The following is a 22,531-nucleotide window of genomic DNA, read 5'->3' as shown; positions in this document are numbered from 1 at the left end:
TTTTGTCTCCTTAGAGAGCCCTGTTCTTTAGCCTTCCCCAGGCATATGCCTCTGAAAACAGACAAAATCCTAACCACACCTATTATCTCCTCCAACATCCTGAACTCAACTTTACATTTCACATAAATTTAATTGACTCTTGGGAGATAACCATTCTTTGTTGAAGGGAAAAGATCTTTTTAGTTATAATTATTCAAAACATTAATTTGGTGGTGACAACAGAATTTTAAGTGGTTCCCTTAGGGGCCATAGTCAGGACAAAGTATGGATACAAATGTCTCTTACATGACATATTTTTGGAATAGTTAGTAAGGGACTGAAAGGGGCTAACAAGTTTAACTCTATCCATCTGAGAGTTGAAATTACAGGATCTGAAGATGGATTGAACTTCATACACTTGGACTTTTTTATCACAATTTAGAATAATTTGAGAAAGTGACATATTTCCCCTGTTCAGTTGACAGAGCATATTTTCAGGGAATCCAAATAGACAAAGGCTTGTATTCAAAGGTGGGACCCCTTTCAAGCAATCAATTTTGATAGCGTTCTCAATATAATATGGTAAATTAATTGTAAAATCAAGAAAATTAAGAGCATTTCATAGGCAGGGGCAAAATTGCTTTTAAATGTTTTCTCCTTCTTTTCTTATTCTTCTAATAGTTTACAAATCCTCTTCCTCACCCCCTTTAGGTAATTATTCTTTAAAATTTGCATGCAAAATTCTCAGACTATGATGAAAATCTCCTCTTTGGCATTTTAAGAAATGCACATTTGTACCCATGTCCAAGCCCCTATTTGTCAACTGTGCAGGCACTCAAATATTTGTTGAGTGAATGGATCAATTTCTCCTCCAAATATGTGCGCGTTTCAGATACCCCCAGCTTGTAGACCTCACTGATTTAACTCTCATGTTCATTGATTGGGTGCACTACAATGTATTCCTTCCAGCAGCCACAATTCCTGAGAGTTACATCCTTTGGAGACATATGGAGCAGTGGAAAGCATGAGATAATCTGGATTCTAGTTCCAGCTCTGCCACTGGATAACCTTGCTCAAGTTATTTTAACTCTAGGTCTCAGTTTCTCTATCTAAAAAAAACAAACAAATAAATAAACAAATAAATAGCAGTGATGACTATATTATCCTAGACTGGTTGTGGGGATCAACCAATATTGTGCATTTAAAGTCCAATAGAAGGGCTCTATTGCCTGGGAGGGTTCAGTAGGTACTAGTTCCTTCCCTTCCTTTTGGAAGGTTATGTGCCGGGATTATCTGTTTTAACTGGTAGCTCTTCAGTGAGCTGTAACTCTCTTTCTTTATGGCACACAGCTTAGCAATGACACTGAGGTTACTGGTTCACTGTCTTTCTTCCTCAAACGACTTAACTCCACAAGAACAGAAACTGGATTTATCTGACTTGTCATTGTATCCTCAGTGCCTTACACAGCAGGTACTTAATGAATATGTATTGAATGTATTTTGTCATTACAGAATCACAGGATTCCATAGCTAGCAAGAATCTTAGTGGTTCCCTTGTCAAACCCCTCATTTTAAATTTGGGAAAACTGAGACCTAGCGAACTAAGGGACTTAACAAAAGTCCCTTACATGGAGCCGGTTAATGCCATGCTTAGTGCTCCTTCCACTAGACCACATGTTTTGATGATGATGAAGAAGAAAATCATGCAGATAATTGTAAGGGTTGGGCTGTAGCTCACCTTTCCCAGCACATTTGGGATAAAAATCAACTCTGCTTGTGGATATCAGATTTATCAAGAATCTCATTAAAGTTATTCTGTTTAGAACCATCTTCCTTCATTCACAGATGAGTGCCATCATCATCAAGAGTCTTAATACCACTCTCCAGCCATGGGAGTAAGGGGAGAGAGAAGTGGGGGTGGTAAAGGCGGGGAGGAAACACTTTTAAGCTATGCTCAGTTTTGATCTGTGTGCGTGGCTCAGTTGAGAAAGAAAATATTGTCTTCGGCCCTCCCTTCATAATTACTTGATTTGGCATATGGCAATTATTCTTAAGTTAAATATAATCATTTATAGCTGATGTTTCATTTTAACCAGTTTCTATGTAGTGCAGATAGAAATGCACTGCAAAGCAAATAATGTAGATCACTCATTAGAGAAGGCAACCCTTGTTAAAAGCTGGTCGTATGACATCCAACTGTGTTCCTGACACCTCCCTTATTCCACTGAGAGCTCTGACAATGGGTCTTGGGAAAGGATGCCCCTTTGTATAATATACAACAGCATGTGCGCAGGTGTTTCCCCTTATGAATCAGAAGCAGATGTCCGGTTAGGCAGAATGTATTACAGCTTGACATATGTCTGGTCCCACCTAACAGGAAAACTATGACCCATAAATTGTACTAATAAAATACCATCACTACAATTTTGACTGAGCCATGAAACGAATACTTTCACCCTTCATCACTGAGAGAGGCTGGATCCCACAAATGGGCTCAAAACAGGATTGTGTGTTGACCTTCCATGCAGCCATTGATGTATTTTATGAGACAAATTTTACGAGACAAATGACAATGAGACGCTCTACTTCAACTGTTCTTATTTGTAAAACATGAGCAGCAGAATTCATTAAGTAAATACTTAACATCTTTACTATGTGTTCAGCACCTAAAAGGCTCAGAAGAATGACTCTTTAGGCCAAGACCAAAGTATTTCATACTGATAGTCTGTTCAGGGACTCTAATGGCAAGGCCATTTTCAAATAGTTCATACACAGATATATCCAACACCAACTGCTTACAGAAAGCAAAGCAAATGAGTTACCATCCTCAACATTTAGCTCCTTAATTTGGGGAACTAACTAAAAGAAAAAACAACAACTTTCCCAACAAGTGGTCAATCTATACTAACAAAAAACTACAATATTATGAGTGGTTCATAAGACACTTCTATTCTTTTAAGAACATGAATGGTATTCAAAATTGGCACAGAATTTTCATCATTTTCAATTTATTTGGTATGATTTCCTGTGATTTCTCTCCCTAACTTCCCTCCCCTAAGATTTCATTTTGTGATTCTGGTAAAATACTATGTAATTAAAATTTTTAATTTATTTAGTTTTACATTTATAAATGGCATAATTGGCACATTTCTTTTTAGTCAAATTATGGAGGATAAGTTCAGCATCACTTTATAATCTAATACTATCTGTTTGTAGCTTTTAAACCTTGCCCCCAAATAACTGTTGTAATCCAGATAGTTATTCTGTTATAAAGTGCTCATAAAAGTGAAGGTAAAGTACACAAACTGAAGTGAAAAGAAAATGACTGCAAATGAGATGACAATGCCTGAGTACTACAAATCTAGTCTGTGCAACTGCCATTTTAATGAAAACAAAATAATACACATTTATGAAAGGAAATGGATAGGGGAAGGCTGAGAATGTTTGATTTAAAGTAATACTGTTATCTGTCATTTGAGGGGGGAAAATCGTGCTGATGTTAAAACAATACTCTAGTTACAGATGTTTCCAGACCCCTTCCCTGATCCAAGGAAACAAAATACCATTCAGCAACAAGCCCAGATTTAGAGATGGGGCTTGTTCCAATATAAACATTTCTTAGCTAGACCTTCTCCATGAAAGTGCATAGTCAATTTTTCCATATACAGTGGGAAAGACAAAGCTTTTAGCTTAAAAGGCATTCTCATCCACAGTGCAGAGCTCCTGGAATGAATAGCTTAGGAACACTATGGTTCACTATTGACGTCGCTCCAAATGCAGATTTGTTCATCAGAATTTTAAGGAAGAATTATGTCCGAATGTACACATGCTACAAATAGAATACTCAGAGCTCTTTTGGCTTTCAGTGTCTGTAATGGTCACATATTCATTCTGTTTCTCTCTGTTTCACATGCCATTGTTTACCCCGGGGCCCCGATTAGTGTGTCACAAAGCAGGCATTCAACAAATAACTGAGGGATGCATAAATTATCTTTTTGAGCACCTATTATACTGAAGGCACTTGGCCAGGCAATCTGGGGAATCAGAAGATGAATTATGAACACTGCTGGCCTCCAAGAGTTTAGTGGGGACATTTAAGGTGTATCTGTAGCTTACCATACAGTATGTGGTAGAAAGTGCTAAGAATCATAACATAATAAGAGAGGCACAGAGAAATAAGAGAGGCACAGAGTAAAAAAGGATGGATTACTTTTAACATGGGTGAGTCAAGAATGGCTTTTTGGAGGAGGTGGCATTTGTGCAGGGTTTTCTGGAGGGAGGAAAGCTGAAGCTGAAAGACTGGAAAGCATAGGGCATTTCTTTAATCACTCATAAGGTAGAGCAGTTCAAACTTACATTCCTTGTATTGTTTAATTGCTCAGAGCAGGCATTCTGCACTCCTGATCGTCTACTTTAATAAAGGCACTAGATGGACCTACGTACTTTTTTCCTACTTGCTGGGACCCTCTTTGGAAGGATTAGTTTAATATCAGCAACTAAACTTGTGTGACATTTTCAGCAACCTTCTGGCTTGCAGTATACTCACAAGAAAATACCACTCTCTCTGCACACTTTATAGATAATATTGGAAACATGCCCTAATCCCTGAAATAAGTCTTAGATATGCCTAGAAACCTCGTTAATTCATTGTGTTTACCAGGATTCATGAGTGACTCCCATGTGGCTTAAGTCAGGAATTTTGGAATCGACAATAATTTCCAAGTTATAATTTGTTTATAGGGAGAATGTCATTCAAATATAAAAAGACAATATTTTAATTTTATTTTCTTTTATTCTGTTATGTAATGCATTTTACCCAAAGTGAAATCAGCAAAAGAATGGTGGTGGAAATCTTGGTTTTGTGGCTCTCTGAGAAACTATGGATTAATTTAACTGATTTAAATTAATTTAATTGATTTAAATTAATTTAATTAATTTAAAGTAAGAAACTGGTGCACTTGGTTTTCAACACTCTATTTTCAATAGCCCAGTCATTGAGCAGCTGAAATGGGGGAGGACCCAAAAAACAAAAAAACTGTCCTCATTTAAAGCTTCAACTATTTCATTCCCCCCTCCCCTTTTAAAATGAAATTATAAATTTTTTAGATGATTTGAACTAAGCTCAAAGGAAATCCATGCTGACTCATGACTTTGAGGAGAAAACACATTTTCTTGATGAACATGACCTTGTTAGCAGATTGAAAAAGAAGAGATTGTAATCAAAGGAAATCAAAACAGTTTAGGTAATCTGAGATGAAGATATACGATGTCTTAAAACTATAAAAAGGATCCAACACTTGTTAGGTTTCAAAATAACCAAGTGGAAGAGCAGACAAAAAAAGTTGTTCTACAGAAAAAACACAAAATGCTTATTTCCACTGAACATTTTGATATATTGAAGGTCTAAAACCACATCCATAGGAAAAATGTGCTTCATCTGCCAAAATAATCACAAATACTCTGAAACGTGAAAGAGCCCAGCCCTTTAATAAAACCCAGAGACTTTAAGCACGATACAAAGAGTATTATCCTTCCCTCATAGAGATTATTACTCTGATTTTACAAAGCTATTTATATCACCTTACATACCGTACTACTCTCACCACAGTGTGGATCCTTCTCACGTCAGGGATAAGAGGAGAGAACAAAGGATGATGGTGCCTGCCATTTTGAAAATGAATCACTGAGTGGGCAGCAGGTTAGAGATCCCTGCCTTGCAAAGATCTTCCTATTTTGCTGATCATATGGGAGCTACCCTACTCCCTGAAATCCTTCTTATTTCTTATTCTCTATTAGACTCAGGGCACATCTAAGCAGATGTTATTCATGGAACAGTTTCTGGATTTTACCAACTGTAGTTTTGCTGAGCATTGGCAGATTTTCTTTGAGAAAGAGGTATTATATATATCCTGCTGTTGGAAAAGTTGGGTGACTTGGCTTTGAAATCAGCAGTGAAAAAGCTCCACAAATAAAATGGAGATACTGAAAAATAATTGTTATAAGGCTGGTTGGGAAGGTTTCAGTGGGGTAAGACTGCCAGAGTAGACCACTTTGGTGCTATCACCTATTTCATTTTCTTCATTAACTTCTCATGTTGCAATTGCTTTGCTACATGATAGAAACGTTTCTTGAAGTCAGGTGGAAACCTGAAAGATGACTGTATGTAGGGTGAATTAGCAGACATGATGTGGTAGGGGAATTTTTAAAATTAGTTCAATTGTTTTAAAACAAAAGTGCCATTGTTCATTTTTGAAACAGATCTTTTTTCTTCCTTCCTTTGAAGATCCAGGGTGTGTTGTTTATTTTTATATGACCACCAGAAAACTCTAGCCAGAAATTCTAAGGTCTTATTGTACTTGAAAGCTTTCTTTCTAAGTATAGGTGCTGAGAGCATAGTTTTAGGGTCAATAGCCATATGGAGCCAAAACAAAAATCCTTGAAATGAAAGGAAAGGTGTGAATGATGTGGTGTTTAAGTTAAATTCAAAATTGGGATAGATATAGTGACCAAAAGGCCAAGAGAACTTCTAATATTTTAGTAGTTACATTACACAGGACTCGGGAACAGATGGTGACGTAAGACATAACAAGAAGGCAAACGTAGATATATATGTTCTTGTCTGACCCAGCATATTTAATGTCCCAACCCAGGGATCACCAGGTGTTCCTCATCCCTATTATGTGTTCAGGTGACGGCATCCATGCTATGATGCAGTAAGGCAAGAGTATTGTTCCAAGAGCCAGGAAACTCGGTTCTGGTTCCAGTTCTAAAAAACATTCTTTGGGACCTTGAGGAAGTGACTGAATTTCCGGATCTGGTTTCTTCCTTTTTCAAAAACATTAGCGGCACAATGATTTCTAGACTCTTCTCATACTAACATTCTAGAATTCTATAAACCTTCCTGCTATCTCAATAAGTTTACATGGTATGAGACATTGGGCAAATTATTTAACATCTCCATGTTTTAATAAATTATATTAATAACCACCTGGTTTGTAAAATAGTTGTGAGGAATAAAGGTGGGCATAGGTAGGCTTACACCTTGTAAACCATGGAAGCTTTGTAAGTATTAACATTATTTTTCAACTGAGTTAGTAGTTGTTGGAAATTTCAATATTTGGCAGCTGTGAATGAACATTTGTCCAATATCAATAGCTTTTTAAAAGCTGAATGCTTCAAGCTATGGGTTGAGAGATAAAAGAAGCTTTCCTAATCCATCAAAAGATCAGTTGTCCCATGGTGTTTTGCATATATGTCATAAAACCAAATAAAACAAGCTTCAATCTGCCTTCATGACACTGTGAAATGCTTAAGGTGTCACTTTTTTTTATTCAAATGAACAAGTAAAGATAAAATACCGTTTTTAATATTCATTTTTCCCCTTTTAATAGATATAACATTCATACTGGAAGCGTTTTTGGCGTTTGGCGATAAAGGACCACAGATAGGTGTAATACTATGTTGAAGGAAGGGAGAGAAAGACTAGGAACTATCTTTTTAGCTCAGGATGCAGGCAAGAAATGTGGTCCTAAAACCTAAATGTGGTTTAGGTTTTAGGATAAGATAATGTTTATGGTGATGAAGTAATTGATTAAGAAAAAAGAAGAACCGAGCAAACACTTGAGCTCTTCCATGAGGACTAAAAGATACCAATTGTCTGGTCTACTCACTATTATCCTATCCTCCTTCCAAAATTCCTTTGTTGTTTTGCTCAGCACTTCCAGCTCATAACTGAGACAAAAGTGGAATTTCCGAATTTCCTAGGAAAGGGCCAAAAATATCGTCAGACAGGGAACAGGAAGCACAGACATATCTCTCAGGAGAGCACCAATTGTTTAGAGATTGCTATCTCATGTTTGGAGCTGCTGCCAGAGCTGTCAGTACCATGCATCTACTGGCCCTCAGGCAGGTGTGTGTACTCCTGGGAAAATGCCTCGGAGGCACTGATTTGAACAAGATGTTGAGTAATGTTTTGGAGCCCTGTTATGACTTAGAATATCAACTTGGGATCTCCCAGGAGAATAGTTCTCAAACATTGTACAGCAGAGAATTCTTCCCCCCCCCCCAGTGACATCTCATGAGAAATTCATCTATAAAACAAATAAAAAAGAGATGCTCTGATTGAAGGAAGCAGAGCCCCAACTTCCTGCTGCTCAGCCTCCCTCACCCAAGTTCTACTCAAGGCATTTCCATGAAGCCTCAGCTTGAAAGCTACTGACTTAGTAGGTCTCCTGTTGAAAGGTCTCTGAAGAGATTCCCCCCCCGCATGATGTAATACATTTCTACAAACACCAGCAGCACCTTTGACTTCCCATCATCCTTGTTGTCCAAACATATGGCAAGTCATTTTGATAGAATCTGTGAAATGACTCCAGTTTCTGTTCTCTCCTTTCCAGACCATGGCCACCATCCAAATCCAGGCCTCTCTGTCTCTCCTGTACAATTTAAGCTGAGAAAACTGGATGAGTAAAGACAAAAGACAGGATTTCTCCTAGATAGGACTGGATAACAGGGAGCCATTGAAGATTTTAGAACAGAAAAGAAACTCAATGAGAATTGTGTTTCATCAGCATTAATCTGAAAACAGGCGACTGGATGGACGGGGCAGTAGGCAGCAGAGAGCCGGAATCAGAATAACCTATGTTGTGCATTGGTAATTGTCCTCAATCTTAAACAGTCAACTCAGATGCCACATCTCCCATGAAGTCAAATGTGAACTTCCCATCAGGAGTGAACGTTCCTTGTAAATGCTCTAAAAGTTTTTATAACATATCAATTTAATTGTTTTACACTATTAGTGTACTTGTTTTACCTCTTTGACTGTGTTTTATTCATATTTGTAGAATACATGGCACTTGCTTTAAAAAAGGTAGTAAAATAGGAGAACTTTTAAAATAAGAGACTATATTAATACTGATCAGTCAAGTGTTTTGGGGACCTATTTTCCATATTTCAAAATATCTAATTAAAATTAATTGTGACATGCTCATAAAAAAGTGTACAACAAAAATGGAATGCTAAATTTTTGTGTTTGTTTTTGCTATGCCTAAAGTTAACACGGAGTGATAACACTGATTATATTATTTTACCAAAAACTCTCTTTTCCAGTTATAAATTACGTTGCCTCATTCAAAACTGAGTAATTGCTTGACACATTTTCCTTGGTAGGTGTTATGGACTCATTTATGCTCCCCCTACCCAATTCATAAGTTGAAGCTTTAATGCCCAGTGACTGTATTTGGAGACAAGGCCTATATGGAGGTAACGAACGCTAAGTGACGTCATAAGGGTAACACTTATTCTCATAGAACTGGTGTCTTTATAAAAGAAACACCAGAGAGCTCTCTCCCTCTCTACATGTGCACAGAAGAAAGACCATGTGACAACTCAGAGAGAAGATGGCTGTCTATAAGCCAGGAGGAGCGCACTTACCAGAAACCAACACTGAGAGCACCTTGATCTTTGACTTTTAGCCTCCAGAACTTAGAAAATAAATTTCTGTTGTGTTAGCCTCCTAGAAATTGTAATACAACAAATTTCTGTTGTGGCATTTTGTTATGGCTGGCCAAGCAAACTAACATAGTAGGCAAAATACTGGAAAACATGAGGCTTGAAGAATAAGAGAAATATTAGAGATCATTGGGCATGAAAACTTGGGGGACCACTGCTGTAATACATTAACCCGTCCGCAATTCACAATGGGCTTTAGAAGTGACTACAGCTACCACAGCCAATCTCCAGCCAGGAGGGCAGAGACTATCTGGATCTGATCCACATGGAATTGTCCGTGGCTTGTGTGGTGCCTCTTGGCACTTGGCCCTTAATCATTATGCACCCATTGAATAAATCATTTATTACCAATGCACGACGTAGGTACCTTGACATGTTTGCTTGGAGATTTCTAAGAAAGGAGTTAAGAGCCTATGTCTCTTTTAGGTCTGATAAACCCTTAACTTCCTTTATTTTTATATTGTCACTTATAGAAAAATTTTTAAAAAACTGTGTCTAAATCTTCACTAAGTTTTCCTATGACTGACATACTTTGTCTAATCATTACCCCTGAGATCCTGCTTTTACTACATTCAAGTTTTTTCCTTATCCTTTTATCAAGTTCTTTTAAGTAGTAGATCCCTAGAGCAAACTCAGGATTCCACTGACATGACTAATGCTTCGCACTAAATTAAATGTTCTTTACAGATTCTACTACTAAGACTACTCTGGTGTTCCTGGATCATGCTAAAGACCCTTGTTAGCTGAGCTGTTCTAAGGCACTCTGACATTGAAAACCATAGATGACAGGGAGTCATTATAAGACAAAGATTAAGAACTGGGAGCCAGATTTTCTGAACCATGACCTTGGGTAAGTTATGCAACGTCTATATGACTCAGTTTCCTCGTCTATAAAATGGTGCTAACAGAAGTGCCTTCCTCATCGTGTTATGAGGAATAATTGAAAAAACAATATACATACAGTTCTTAGGACAATTCCTAGGATATAGCAAGTGCTGGTTGAGGGCTTAGGAATTAAAGCTAAAAGGATCTTGAAAATCAGTCCAGTTAGCTATCCTGAGTGGGCTCAAGGGCAGCTGTCCTTTAAGGCTGTTATAAAATGGCAAGGGGCCCCCTCAGGGCTTAGGCTGCATCAAGGACGCCTAGTGTCAGGAGGAGCCACACACCCTGACTTCAGAGCATGCGCCTAGGGGTCTTAATCCATCTAGAAACGTAACAGTTTGAGGACAAGCCTGTGCAATCTTCATTGTGGGGAACTAGCTCCTCCATATGTCTTAACATTATCTTTCTAGTCTAGGACACAGACCTCACTCCTCACTCCCTGAAGATACATAATCCTGAATTAGAAAGACTGCCTTGTTAGCAAGAGAAACATTACGCAATCCTGCTCTTTCCTGAACAGTCTGAGCAGCACCTATTTTCAAGCAGATTCCACATAATAAATTCTTCCCCTGCCTCCCCTCCCCTCAAGGACACAGAGTCTACTTCTAAGCTATGGGTGCTGGGAAGTAGGTGGAAGTAGGAAAGATTCCCTATCATTTCATGTTTTCCTTAAAAAACCCTTCCTGAGCATGTACAATGAGCAGGCCAGGAAGTGACATCACCTTCTTGGCTCCTTCAGATGCCTGGAAGCCCCAGTTTGCCTTGAAGCTTTTCATTTTTTAATTTTTCACTCTAAAGTGTAACTTTTCAGGCCAGGGATGAGTACCTAGGTAGGCCTGTGAGACTCCTCACTCGCCTCCCATAGCCATGATTTTGTTTTATATTTTAGGTCTCCCTGTAATTACAGTATATCAAACAAGCTTCCCTTTTCTGGAATCTCATTTTCCCTTAAGTTCATTAAAATTCAAGCCCAGTTGCATTTTAGAGGCTAGTGTTTCTCATACTTTAATGTACATATGAACAACCTGGGGATCTGGTGAATGCAGATTCTGACTCGGACATGGAACCTGAAAGTCTGCATCTCTAACACATGCCCTGTGGTGCTGATGCTGCCATGCTTGGGACACACATGGAGTCACCACGATTTAGACCTTCTTCCAGGTAGCTAGTAACAATCAGAGTGTTCACACACCAGGGGAGGTTCCTTCACACCCTGACAATTCTGGCTTCCAAAAGGTCCTTGAAAATATTTGCTTCCAAATGTTGCGTTCTGCCCAATCTAGAACAGATGATCAAATTAGGCTTCTACTTCACCTTCTCATGAAGACTCTCTTGACAACTGTATTGTGTATACTATAATGCAGTGATTTTAGTTGATGTTTATAATGAATCAATAATCTGTGACTGGCTTTCCCTTCCTTCTGCACTGAGTGAAAATGCATTCTTCTATCTGGACCCTCTAACACATGCCACTTAGCTCTTATGAGACACATGGACATGAGCCTCCGGTCAATAGCTCTCCATGTCCTTCACCTCTTCCATTGTCATCCTTCCTGTTTCTCTGGGTGGAACTTCATGTTTAGGGACATTCTGAGGGGTCTTGATAAGGCAAGTGGCAGCGCCCAAACTCCTGGTGTGGGAGACCACTGACATTCACTGGGCACACGTAGGTGTCTGCAGTTCATGCTGTCTGGGAAGCCTCCATGGTGTGTCACCTTGGAAAGGCTCATGTTTATGGCTGGGTCAGTGCTGTGACCTGCAAACCACCTCCAGCCCTGCACCTGGAGTTGTGAGCAAGCAGGAAAAAGGACTCCATTAAAGTGTCATCACCCCACTCCCTCCACCAGATCAGGACCCTGTGTTTTCCTCAGGCCCTGGACTCCTACATCATTGGGTTCTGACTGGGACAGCAGCTGTGACTCTGAATGATTCTGTTCCTTAAGCCAGCATCTCTTTAATTAGTATAAATTTTGATTTATTTATTAGACAATTATAGAACTTTTACTAGAAGTAGCCTTGCTTTTTTGTTTTTTGTTTTTGTCGTTTGTTTGTTCTTTTTAGTCTATAGCATTTGAGGACCTGGGAGGTAAAGGGACTCGCCAAGTTCCTTTAACCAATCGGTAAAGGTGGTCTACTTGCCAGTGGCACAGCCAAGAACCAGAATAGTTAGTTCCAGACTCATAGTCCAGTGCTTGCCCCTCTTCATTCAACTCTATGAGACTCTCCTACTGAGAAACCAACTTAAGGATAAATAGAAACAGTAAAGAGTAAAGTCAATAATAGCACATTAGAGGGATACAATTTTCTCTTAAAAAAACTATATATATATATATATATATATATACACATATGTATACATATATATGTGTGTATATATATATATATAAATAGATATATATACACACACATATACTCGTGTGTGTGTTCTAAAGCTCAGGATGATTAAGTCCATTGAAACAATTTGAAAGAACATAAGGCTGGAAGTCAGAACACTCTGCTCCTGGCATTGCTTGCTAATAAGTTTTGTGTCCCTGAGTGAAGGACATCAAACCCCTCCTGAGACTCTGTTTCCTCACCTACAAAATCAGAAGGTTGAATCTCTAAAACCCCTTTCTAGATCCAACATTCTACAATCCCTTTGATTTTACAGTTCACACTTGAAGTTATCATAGAGTTATACATCCAACAATAACCATCTGTTGGCTCTGCATTCACACAGTTCCCCTTTATGCTGAATTCTGTGCTTCAGCAGAGGCTTCAGGGCTTGTCTCTTATGAATGGAATTTCAGGGTGTCTACTGGCATTGATAATGACAGACAACAATTCCAAGGGAACAAAGCAGAATGAGGCAATTATTCACACATTGCAAAGAAACACTGGCCCATCTCCAGGCATTCAGACTCTGTTCAACCTCCAAACAACAGGCATTTAACACCACACCTGTGACCTGGAGATTGACAAAATCACCGATGACGGAAACACTGTGCTGCTCCCAGGACTCATGTCATATCAGCAGGAAGGGAGGTTCCACTTAGGACTCTCTTAGCTTGTCAAATTATGTCACTGGTGGTCAAGGGGAAACATACACATGGTGGCTTTGAAGCTTGAAAGGCTCAGTGGAATAACTCTGCTATGCAAGAAGAGGGCAGTCACAATTTTCAGCTCGAGACCCTGAATATGTGCTCTGGCTCTTACCGTGATTCTAGATGGTTCTATAGCTCTAGCATCCCATGGTACGAGGCTTGCTAGATATTTCTCTTGCCTTCTGTCGCTGTCTGTTTTCTGCAGTCCTTTGGGCTGATATTTGGCTTCACAGAGCTGCTTAGTTCAATATGCCACACAGTTCGTTTTGTAAATTGACAAACAGTATTGCATGTAACAGTCACGACTGAGGTGAGTCTTAGTGAAAACATTTTTAATCTCCCTGATTTCCTTTAAAGTAATCATGCCACTCTATCTCGTGGAGGGTATAATTTTAAAATAAATATTAATACACAAAATCGGCCCTATGCTCAAGGGTCCTTTTAGCTATGGTATACAACATGGTTTACTGGTTTAGTATGCAAGAGACTTGTGCTAATGCAGCTGTTAATGTCATGGGGTTTCTCCAGCTCATCAGTTCTCATGCAATCATAAATGTGGATACTTCACTCCATTACGGGAAACACACTCTAACTTCCACCAAATTATAACACACCAACTAAGAATGTCTTGGAAGTGAAAAGAGGATCATATTATTCAAAGTACATCTGACCACCCCTTCTTTTTTTTTTTTTAAACAGGATTTGTTTCTTTATGTATTTTTTTTTCTTTATGCAGGATTTGGGCTTGTATATGGACATTTTCCCACTACCATTCAGCCTTGGAATGCTGTTTTACCCAAGTTTCTCATGATAAAAAGACTCAGATTCAGAGTCGAACTGCTGGCAGCTGAATTTCATTAAGACTTTGATGGGAAACTTAAGTTGGAATTACAAACATCTGTGGTTAAACTTCCCTTTAGTAAACCATTTCCCAGAATTTAACTTTACCACACTAGGAGCAAAAAAGAGAAACAGTTGAAAAAAAAAAAAAAAAGAATGCTGCTCTTTGGCAAATGCTGGAGTAGATATTTAAATATTCTTCTATGTGGAAGAACTAGCAGATGTACTTGTTTTAGAACAAAAAAAATGAATAATTCTATGGAAATGGTAAGTTTTGGAACTCAAAGCGAAGCGTGTACCGGCAATCTGATTTTAATGATTTCTAATTGATCAAATGTCTTCAAATTACGTCTCACCATCATTATACTTACATGGTTACTGTGAGCATGGAAAAACCCTACAGGAGAGGAGTGTTTTGGGCATTATATACATCAAGAAACTGACAAGTCAGATTTGAAAATTTAATTGTGAGAAAAAAAAGGTTATAGTTTTTGTCATGTCAAAGATGCTGTTTTTTGTTTGTTTGTTTGTTTAGCTTTTTTGGGATTTAGAAAAACTCATTTCTCTTAAATGCTCAGGTCATCCTATTGCTGGGGAAAGGTTATGTTTAGGGATACAATGATTACATACCATTAGGGATATGATGATTATAAAAAATAAACTACAGTCTCCTTCTTCTCCAATATTGGATAATCAGCAAATTTATAAGCACATTTGGAAGTAATTGAATTTATAAAACAAGTAAAAATTTGGATAAAATAGACTGATATTACAAATCGTAACTATCGTGTTTCCCCAAAAATAAGACCGGGTCTTATGTTAACTTTAGCTCCAAAAGATGCATTAGGGTTTATGTTCAGGGGATGGCATCCTGAAAAATCATGCTGGGACTTATTTTCCAGTTAGGTCTTATGTTCGGGCACAACAGTAGCAGATAGACAAAAACAGTGGAAGAAAAAGGGAGAGGAGGGAGGGACAGAAGAGAAAAAACTGAGGGCTCATTTTGAGATAGGCAGCTTATATATACATTATTTTCACTTAAGTTGCACAACAATCTTGCAAGGCAAATTCATTTCTGTTCATGTTACAGTTAAACAAATGGAGCCTCTGCAAGATGAACAAATTTGCCCAAAGTCAAACAGCTAGAAAGCAGTAGAGCTGGATTCATGGCACATCTGTCTGGCTAGATGCCCACATCGTGCCTTTGAAGAAAGGCGAATTTCAAATGTTGTAAAGCAGAGACTGCAAATAAATAGCTCTTGGGCTAAATCGGGCCATCAGATATACTTACCACAGGGTATTTTAAAAATTTGAGTCAGCAATTTCACTTAAGAATCCAGATTCTGTCTTCTCATGAAAAAAAAGAAGACCTGGCAACATGGAGAGGTAGCTGTCCTTCTGGAAGATGCAGCCCTTCCTCTCCTGTTGTTTTGGCCCCATCACTCACAGGATGCGTTCCTTTCACTGCCCAGTTATTTTTTGCTTGGCCTTTATAAGAATCTGAGTTTTCACACTTTCTCTGTGCCATGTGATCAACAATTCTACTTCTAGGTATACACCCCAAATAACTAAAAGCAGGGACTCCAACAGCTATGTGTACACCGATGTTCAGAGCAGCGTGATTTATAGTAGCCAAAAGATGGAAATAACGCAAATGTCCATTGACAGATGACTGGATAAACAAAATGTGATGTATACAGACAAATATTATTCATCCTTAAAAAGAAATGAAATTTGGACACATACTAAAACATGAATCTTAAAGACAGTATGCTAAGTGAAATAAGGCACAAAAAGACAAACATTGTAGATTCCATCTATATGAGGTATCTAGAGTAGTCAAATTCATAGAAACAGAAAGTAGACTGGTGGTTGCCAGAACCTGGGAGAATGTGGTAATGGGAAGTTATTATTTAATGGGTATTGAGTTTTGGATTGGGAAGATGAAAAAGAGTGGGAGATAGACGGTGGTGATGGCTGCATAACAATGAATATACCTAATGCCACTTAAAAATGGTTAAAATGGTAAATTTTATGTTTTACCACAATTAAAAAAAATCCTTTTGGTTAAGTCAGAGAACTCTGGAATTACAGCAAATGGTATTCTTTATTTTCCAGCAATTTTTTAATATATTCTGTAAGACACTCCATGTATTTGCTATCAGTGGTTCTGTTTTGAATTCTCTATTTATTAGTTTAAATCAGGAGCTTCTGATGTGGACCATAGCATCATGTAGAGGAAACACACTAGAACATGGTTACAAAAGGGAACTAGGATACAAGAAAACACTATTGTTAAAATAAATAAATAAATAAAAATAAAGAATTCTATCAGGGAGACCCAGTGATAGGCTGGAAAAAGAGAATGGAATTTGAAGACTTTGGGCAAGGTGATTACCACCTCCATCAATTTGCTCATATGTAAAATGGGTATAATATTCACTATTGAGTATTAAATAAGATGATACATGTCGGTTCATGAGAGATAGTGAAAGTCAGTAAATGTTAATAATTTTCTCTTCTATTTGCGTAGTAGTTTAAAAAGCAATTAATAGATTGGGCAGGAAGGGAAGCTATCTCAATTCTTTGGTAATCCTAAGATTTTATGCAATTCATCTAGCAAGCGTTGCATGGCATTTTATATATCTTCATTTTACTGAATTTCCAAAACTGACAAAAATTATGCCTATCGCTGGTTACATTTATCTAACTACCTTTTTCTAGATATTCCTGCACAGTCGAATTCCTTTCACAGACTCCTTCATGGCTATGCCACTTACCAGGTAGTGTGCTGGGTCAAATGCTTTGTGCCTCAGTTTCCAGGTTTGCAAAATGAAAAAATAACTATATCCTATTGAGTTGTCATGAGGGGTTAAAGGAAATTACTCATGGAAAGTGCTTAGATCAGTGTCTGGCCTGTGGTAAATACTCAATGAGTGTTAAGCTTTAAGTCCTGCTATTATTATTACGACTACCACTACTATATTCCGGTCCTTCTAAAATAATGTTTCCAGGAAACTTCTTTGATGTTTGGTGAGTAGGTGAGTGTGCCCTACTGATCTGGCTCAAGAGTAATATTTTTTCCACATTATCCCTATGGCACTTAGTTTATAACTACTCTTAGAGAACATCGATTCATTCTGATTTATGTATACATTTTTCTTTCTTAGACTGCGTAGATGCCTTGAGGGTAGGGATGTGACTCTGCCTACTTTCTGTCCCTCCTGGCACCTACTTTATTGCTTTCTATGTGGTAAGGCTCCAAACCCGCTCATTGGATGAATATTAAGTGAATGAAATAATGATTGCATGCATGGGTTCAGATGCCCTAATTACTCTGTTGAACAGTGGTATAGAATGATGACCCAGGCCAATGACTGGAGGTCTTAGTGTGATTCTACAGGGCTTTTTTTACAAAGTCAGGGGCCAAGATCAGGAAAGGAAATCAGATAGTGGAAGAGATACATAAACTGTCTTTCAATAAACATGCTGCAGTCCTTTAAGTGGCCGGGAGCATAACTACGTGCTGGAGCATGGAATCGCATGTCAAAAGTAAAAAGAATCTACAGGAAACATCCCTCAGAGCTAGTCTAGCTCATAGTGCTTTTTCTAAGCAAGTGCGAGTGTCCAGTGGGGGTGGGATGGGGTGGGAGGTGGGTACATTGGCTCATTTGGCTGGTGGGGCACTGATTTTCTCGGACGCAAGCCAACAACAATAATACTAGCAACACCCAGTCAGGTTACCAGGAGATAAATTCCAGGGAATTTTTCTCAGGGAAGTTTGGTCAATATTGTCAATTATGTCCTTTATTTTCTCAATTACCCACCAGAGGCAGTGACAGCACTGTGGCTCTCCACCTCCCCCTGTTCTTGACCTTGTTTAACTCCTGCTTCTTTTTGATGGGCCAGAATGTAACTCCTCCCAAGGACACTCTGATACCTTCTCCTTGGGGACTGTTCCCACCTGCATCGCCGCATCCCCTCCAGTTCTTTTATGCATACATACGGTCAAGAAGACTTTTATCTACTTTTACTTGCTATAGTGATCATGACAAAATAAAGACTTTCTTTAAATATGAAGTATCATAAGACTGAATATACTTTTTGAAAGGGCCCAGTCTCCCCTTTACCCACCCCCACCAACGGAGAATCACTGCTCTCACCACAAACTCAGCAAGAACGGACTCATTACATTGCTCGGACTCATTACATTGCTCGTATAAAAGCAGAAGGTGGGAACATCCTCCCAGTAAATACAGAGTTACCCATGGGTGCTCCTCCTTTCAAAGTCTTTGTATCCTGACAGGACCTGGGGCGTGTTTTAGAAGGAAAGGAGGGGCCTTCCTTCTCGGTCAGCCAGTGCTCTCCAAGCTTTTATTCGGTGCGTATTTCATATATTTGTTCCCTTAACTCACACTGTGCCCCAGAGTGTGCTGGAGTCCATGTCACAGACTAAGGATCCAGGGATGCAGAGAACACAAGCCCTGCTATTGAGGAGCCTGTGAGCCTTAGAAAAGCCTTCAGCCAAGCGCCTCCCACTGCTGCATGCTTGCCTTAATACTTCCCTTCCTTCCCTTTGAAGGAGAATTGAAGAATAACCATTCATATAAATCCAATGCAAATAAAGTGAATGTATTTTTAGAATAGCCTCCCACCCACATCTCCAGCCTCCCATGAATAACGTATTATATGTATCTGTGTTTTCTTTCTCTCTATACAGCTATAAATACAATCCCCTGAACCAATTCACTAGAGTGGTTGTACCATGTTGTTAAATCTCCAGAATGTATTTGGTTTAAGGCCTCTTTACTGGTTATAAAGAGCATGGGAAACCCAAAGGTGGGGACACTGGGACCGCTGTGGAACTGAAGGCTAACTGGAGACATTATGTGAAACTATGCAGTGGGAACATAATTATCCCAATCCTACCCTTTTCTACATCATATACTTTGACCCTGCTGGAATGACTAATAGCTTTTTTCTGTTTCTCTAAACCAAAGGCCTCAATTTGCATTCTGAACCTATGAGACTCTGACAGTATTGTTAATTTAACTCACTATAGGACATTCTTTCTAGCTGGTAGGATATAGACAAACAAAGATATAGCAATAGTAAGTAAAAAAAATAGCACCATGAAAATGAAGTTCTGAGAAATATCCCTAAATGAGGAAATTTATTTCGATCTAATCATCCATGTATTTTACAATAACAACAAGTTAGGATGTATAAAGCATTTATACTGTGTCAGGCATTGTGTTAAACACTCTATGTTTTATCTAATTTCATCACAATAACTGACCGAAATATGAAGTCATCATGAATAACTTCTCTAAGCCTCAGTTTATCTGCAACCTGTGCACCTGTAATTTGCCCAAGGTAAAGGGCAGGAAAGTTGAAATGTGAACTTGGGATTGTCAGTTTTCAAAGCCTGCAAGGAAACAGCTCACTGTGCTGTCTTCCTATTATTTCACTGAATATATGGGTATATAAGAAATTTCTCTGGGTCTTCACAATACATTTAAAACTTCTTGAAACTAATTATTTTCTTACATTTTGTGGGGTAACAGTTACAGTAAATTGTGTGTGCCTGTTTCTTTTGAATTAGCAGATAAAAATACAGGGTGCACAGATAAATTTGAATTTCAGATAAGCAATGAATACTTTTTTAGTTTAAATATGTCTCATGCAATATTTGAGACACAATCAAAACTTTGTTATTTCTCTGAAATTCTAATGTCATTGAGCATCTTGTATTTTTTCTGGCAACACTACCCTAAGTCAAGCACTTCATTCAGGGGATTTCCATACTCAGAACAACAGGTGGACATTATGGTTCTCGGTGTAGAGTCTCTCCTGGGCCCCAGGTCTGAGTGCAAAGGTGACCAGAAGCCTTGTCCCTTTTCTCATGGAGGTTACATTTTGCACCACAGTGGGAAGTTGGTATGCTCTGGCCCTACCCATCCTCCCCCCTTTTTGGTGTGTAGGGAGGCTCACTCCTAGAAAGGGTCACCTTCATGCACTTTATTTTATCAGGAATATTTAATAACTATAGTTACACTAATAATTAGTAGAATTAATAGCAATAATCCAGACTTCCGTGCTATTAGAAATGGAGTCAATCCACATAACTGCTTTGGTTCTATAGTTGCTATAACCACAGCTATAAGAGGGGTGTGTGTGTGTGTGTGTGTGTGTGTGTGTGTGTGTGTGTGTGTGTGTGTGTTGTTAGGTTAATTGCTCCTTCCTTTCCCATGAACTTAGGTGACTTCATTTTCCTCCTACTTAGCATCTCCCACGGCCAGGACACGCTCTTGTCTGTCTCGCCTCAGGAGCTCTTAAATCACATACTTTGGATTCATCCTCTTTTACCCAGTTTCTACTCTTTTTTTATGCTTGCAACATAAAAGCTACTGTAAGGTATTCAAACAGCAGCTTTTATAATAAATGTCATCAGTATATCCCAATCATTTTTACTTCTGGAATGGGGCTTGATTTTTATTGTATTATAATTCTTGTTTCTGGACTATAATGGCTCCTGTCTGTCTATTTAAGGTATCTGTTCTGCAGTTTCCTAAGAGCTTCTTTAGTGGCCCATCTTGCTTCCCCACCCCTTCACCCTCCCCTGTTAGAGAGGTCCTCCTATTTAATTTGTGACAAAAGGACTGGTCCTTCAGTATTGTTTCCACTGTCCTACCATCACAGAGGAACAGGAAACCAGTGACAGGGCACAAGCATTAAGTGCTATGGCTTGACAAAAATGACTCTACTGAGACGTACGAGTGGCAGAAAGTCAGAGACGTGCCACTGGAGACCCAGGTGACAGTCTAGCAAACTGACTCAGAGCCCGGAGGACACAGGCACTCTTGCCAGTTTGAACAGTAACATGTTCCAAAGCCTCAACTCTCAACTCACACAGCATTCACATCCAACTTACAAAGTAAAACTCTTCATTTCAAGTTTCTGAACTGACCTGATCCAGGTGAAACTCAAGGTGGATGGGAGGAGGGAAAGAAGAGGGGAGAGAAAGGGACACGAGTGTGACACACACAGCCCGTGGGGTCCAGGTGCCCCAGCAGGGTGACAATGGCAGGGACACGGTACCTCTGCAGTAGGTGGCTGCCTTCTGGGAGCCACACGGGGCTCGCTGGTCTCAGGCGAGTCTTGTCTGCCAACCGCTGAGCTTCCTTCAATGTCAAAAGGAAAAGTGTCGTTGTCCCCGGACGCCACACGGGAGCAGGCAGCGTTCCAGAGGAGCCACAGAGGCAGGACCGAGCACCAGGCAGAGCTCAAAGCCATCTCTCCGCTGACATCCAGCAGGGCTCTTCCAGGGGCTGGCGACTGTTTTTCCTCCTCCGGGCCCCCTGCCGTGGGGCGGCGGTGCCTGGCTTACTTTACGTTCTCTGCGTCTGCAGTATCCAGATGTAAGAACTCAAGGCAGCCCAAGGAGCAACTTAGTAAAAAAAGGGAGAGTGAAAGAATAAGTGAGAATCTCTCTCTCTCTCTCTCTCTCTGTCCTCTCTCCTCTCTCTCTCTCCCTCTCCCTCCCTCCTCTCAGTTTGCCTCTTCCTCCCTCCCTCCCCCACTCCTCTCTCTCCTCCCCAGAGGCTCTGGCTGAAGAACATACAGATGCGTGGAGCTTAAAGCTGAGCATCAAAAGGCAGACTGAATTGGGCGAGCCCCACCAACACCAGTCACCTCCTGTCCCTGGCACTCGGGACTGAGGGCTGTGCTGTCCTGGCTTCCTTCCCACACTGGTTCATACCACTCCCTTTTTACCTTCCAGTTCCAGGCCCTCCCACTCAAAGCTGGCCTTTCAGACACCAAGGTCAGGCTTTCCCTTGAGGCCGCCCCTCCCCCCCTCAGTTTGGAGCCCCTCCAAGGAACCCAGATGAATATTCAGCTTTTGTGATTGCTTCCTCACATCTCTTATTTATTTAGCCAAGGTGCCGGATGTCTTATCTATATAGATCTTTTACGTGGCCCCTGCTAGTTTGCAGGAAAGTGGGTGGAAAAGGGATTCCGGGGGCAGGAGCCAGAGGTAGATGATCTCAGATGGCAGAGGGGACGGAGAAACCCACTTTCTTGAGCAAGGTTTCTTACTTTTTAGAAATGAATTGCTGCACACGTTGTGCTAATATCTTCTCTTGAGACAGACTGGCTACCCGTCTTCCTCCTGCAATCCTCAACCACAGGGTTTGGGAGAATATCTTTCACTGCAGTGCTGGAAAAATTACTTC

The 22,531-nt window shown here is 39.6% G+C and overlaps 1 protein-coding gene across 4 annotated transcripts in view; it reads right to left on the bottom strand.

The window, feature by feature from the left end:
• Window positions 1-22,044, bottom strand: part of LAMA4 (laminin subunit alpha 4) — a 131,709-nt gene extending 109,665 nt beyond the window's left edge. For 2 of the 4 annotated variants that reach the window (XM_081044880.1, XM_081044881.1), the window contains exons 1-2: window positions 21,919-22,042; window positions 21,396-21,744 (exon numbers count right to left, since the gene is read on the bottom strand). In XM_081044880.1, the coding sequence (XP_080901006.1) occupies window positions 21,396-21,590 (195 nt within the window). In that variant the 5' untranslated portion in view covers window positions 21,591-21,744; window positions 21,919-22,042. Of the gene's footprint in view, window positions 1-21,395; window positions 21,887-21,918 lie in introns of those variants that run through there. The other 2 variants (XM_081044882.1, XM_081044883.1) reach the window with 2 other exon arrangements.
• Between the last annotated feature and the right edge of the window lie 487 nt (window positions 22,045-22,531).

The sequence above is a fragment of the Rhinolophus hipposideros genome (genome assembly GCF_964194185.1).
Source record: "Rhinolophus hipposideros genome assembly, chromosome: 3".
Classification (NCBI taxonomy): domain Eukaryota; kingdom Metazoa; phylum Chordata; class Mammalia; order Chiroptera; family Rhinolophidae; genus Rhinolophus; species Rhinolophus hipposideros.
Note: the sequence above shows the minus strand (reverse complement) of the source record. Positions and strands in the feature narration are given on the sequence as shown.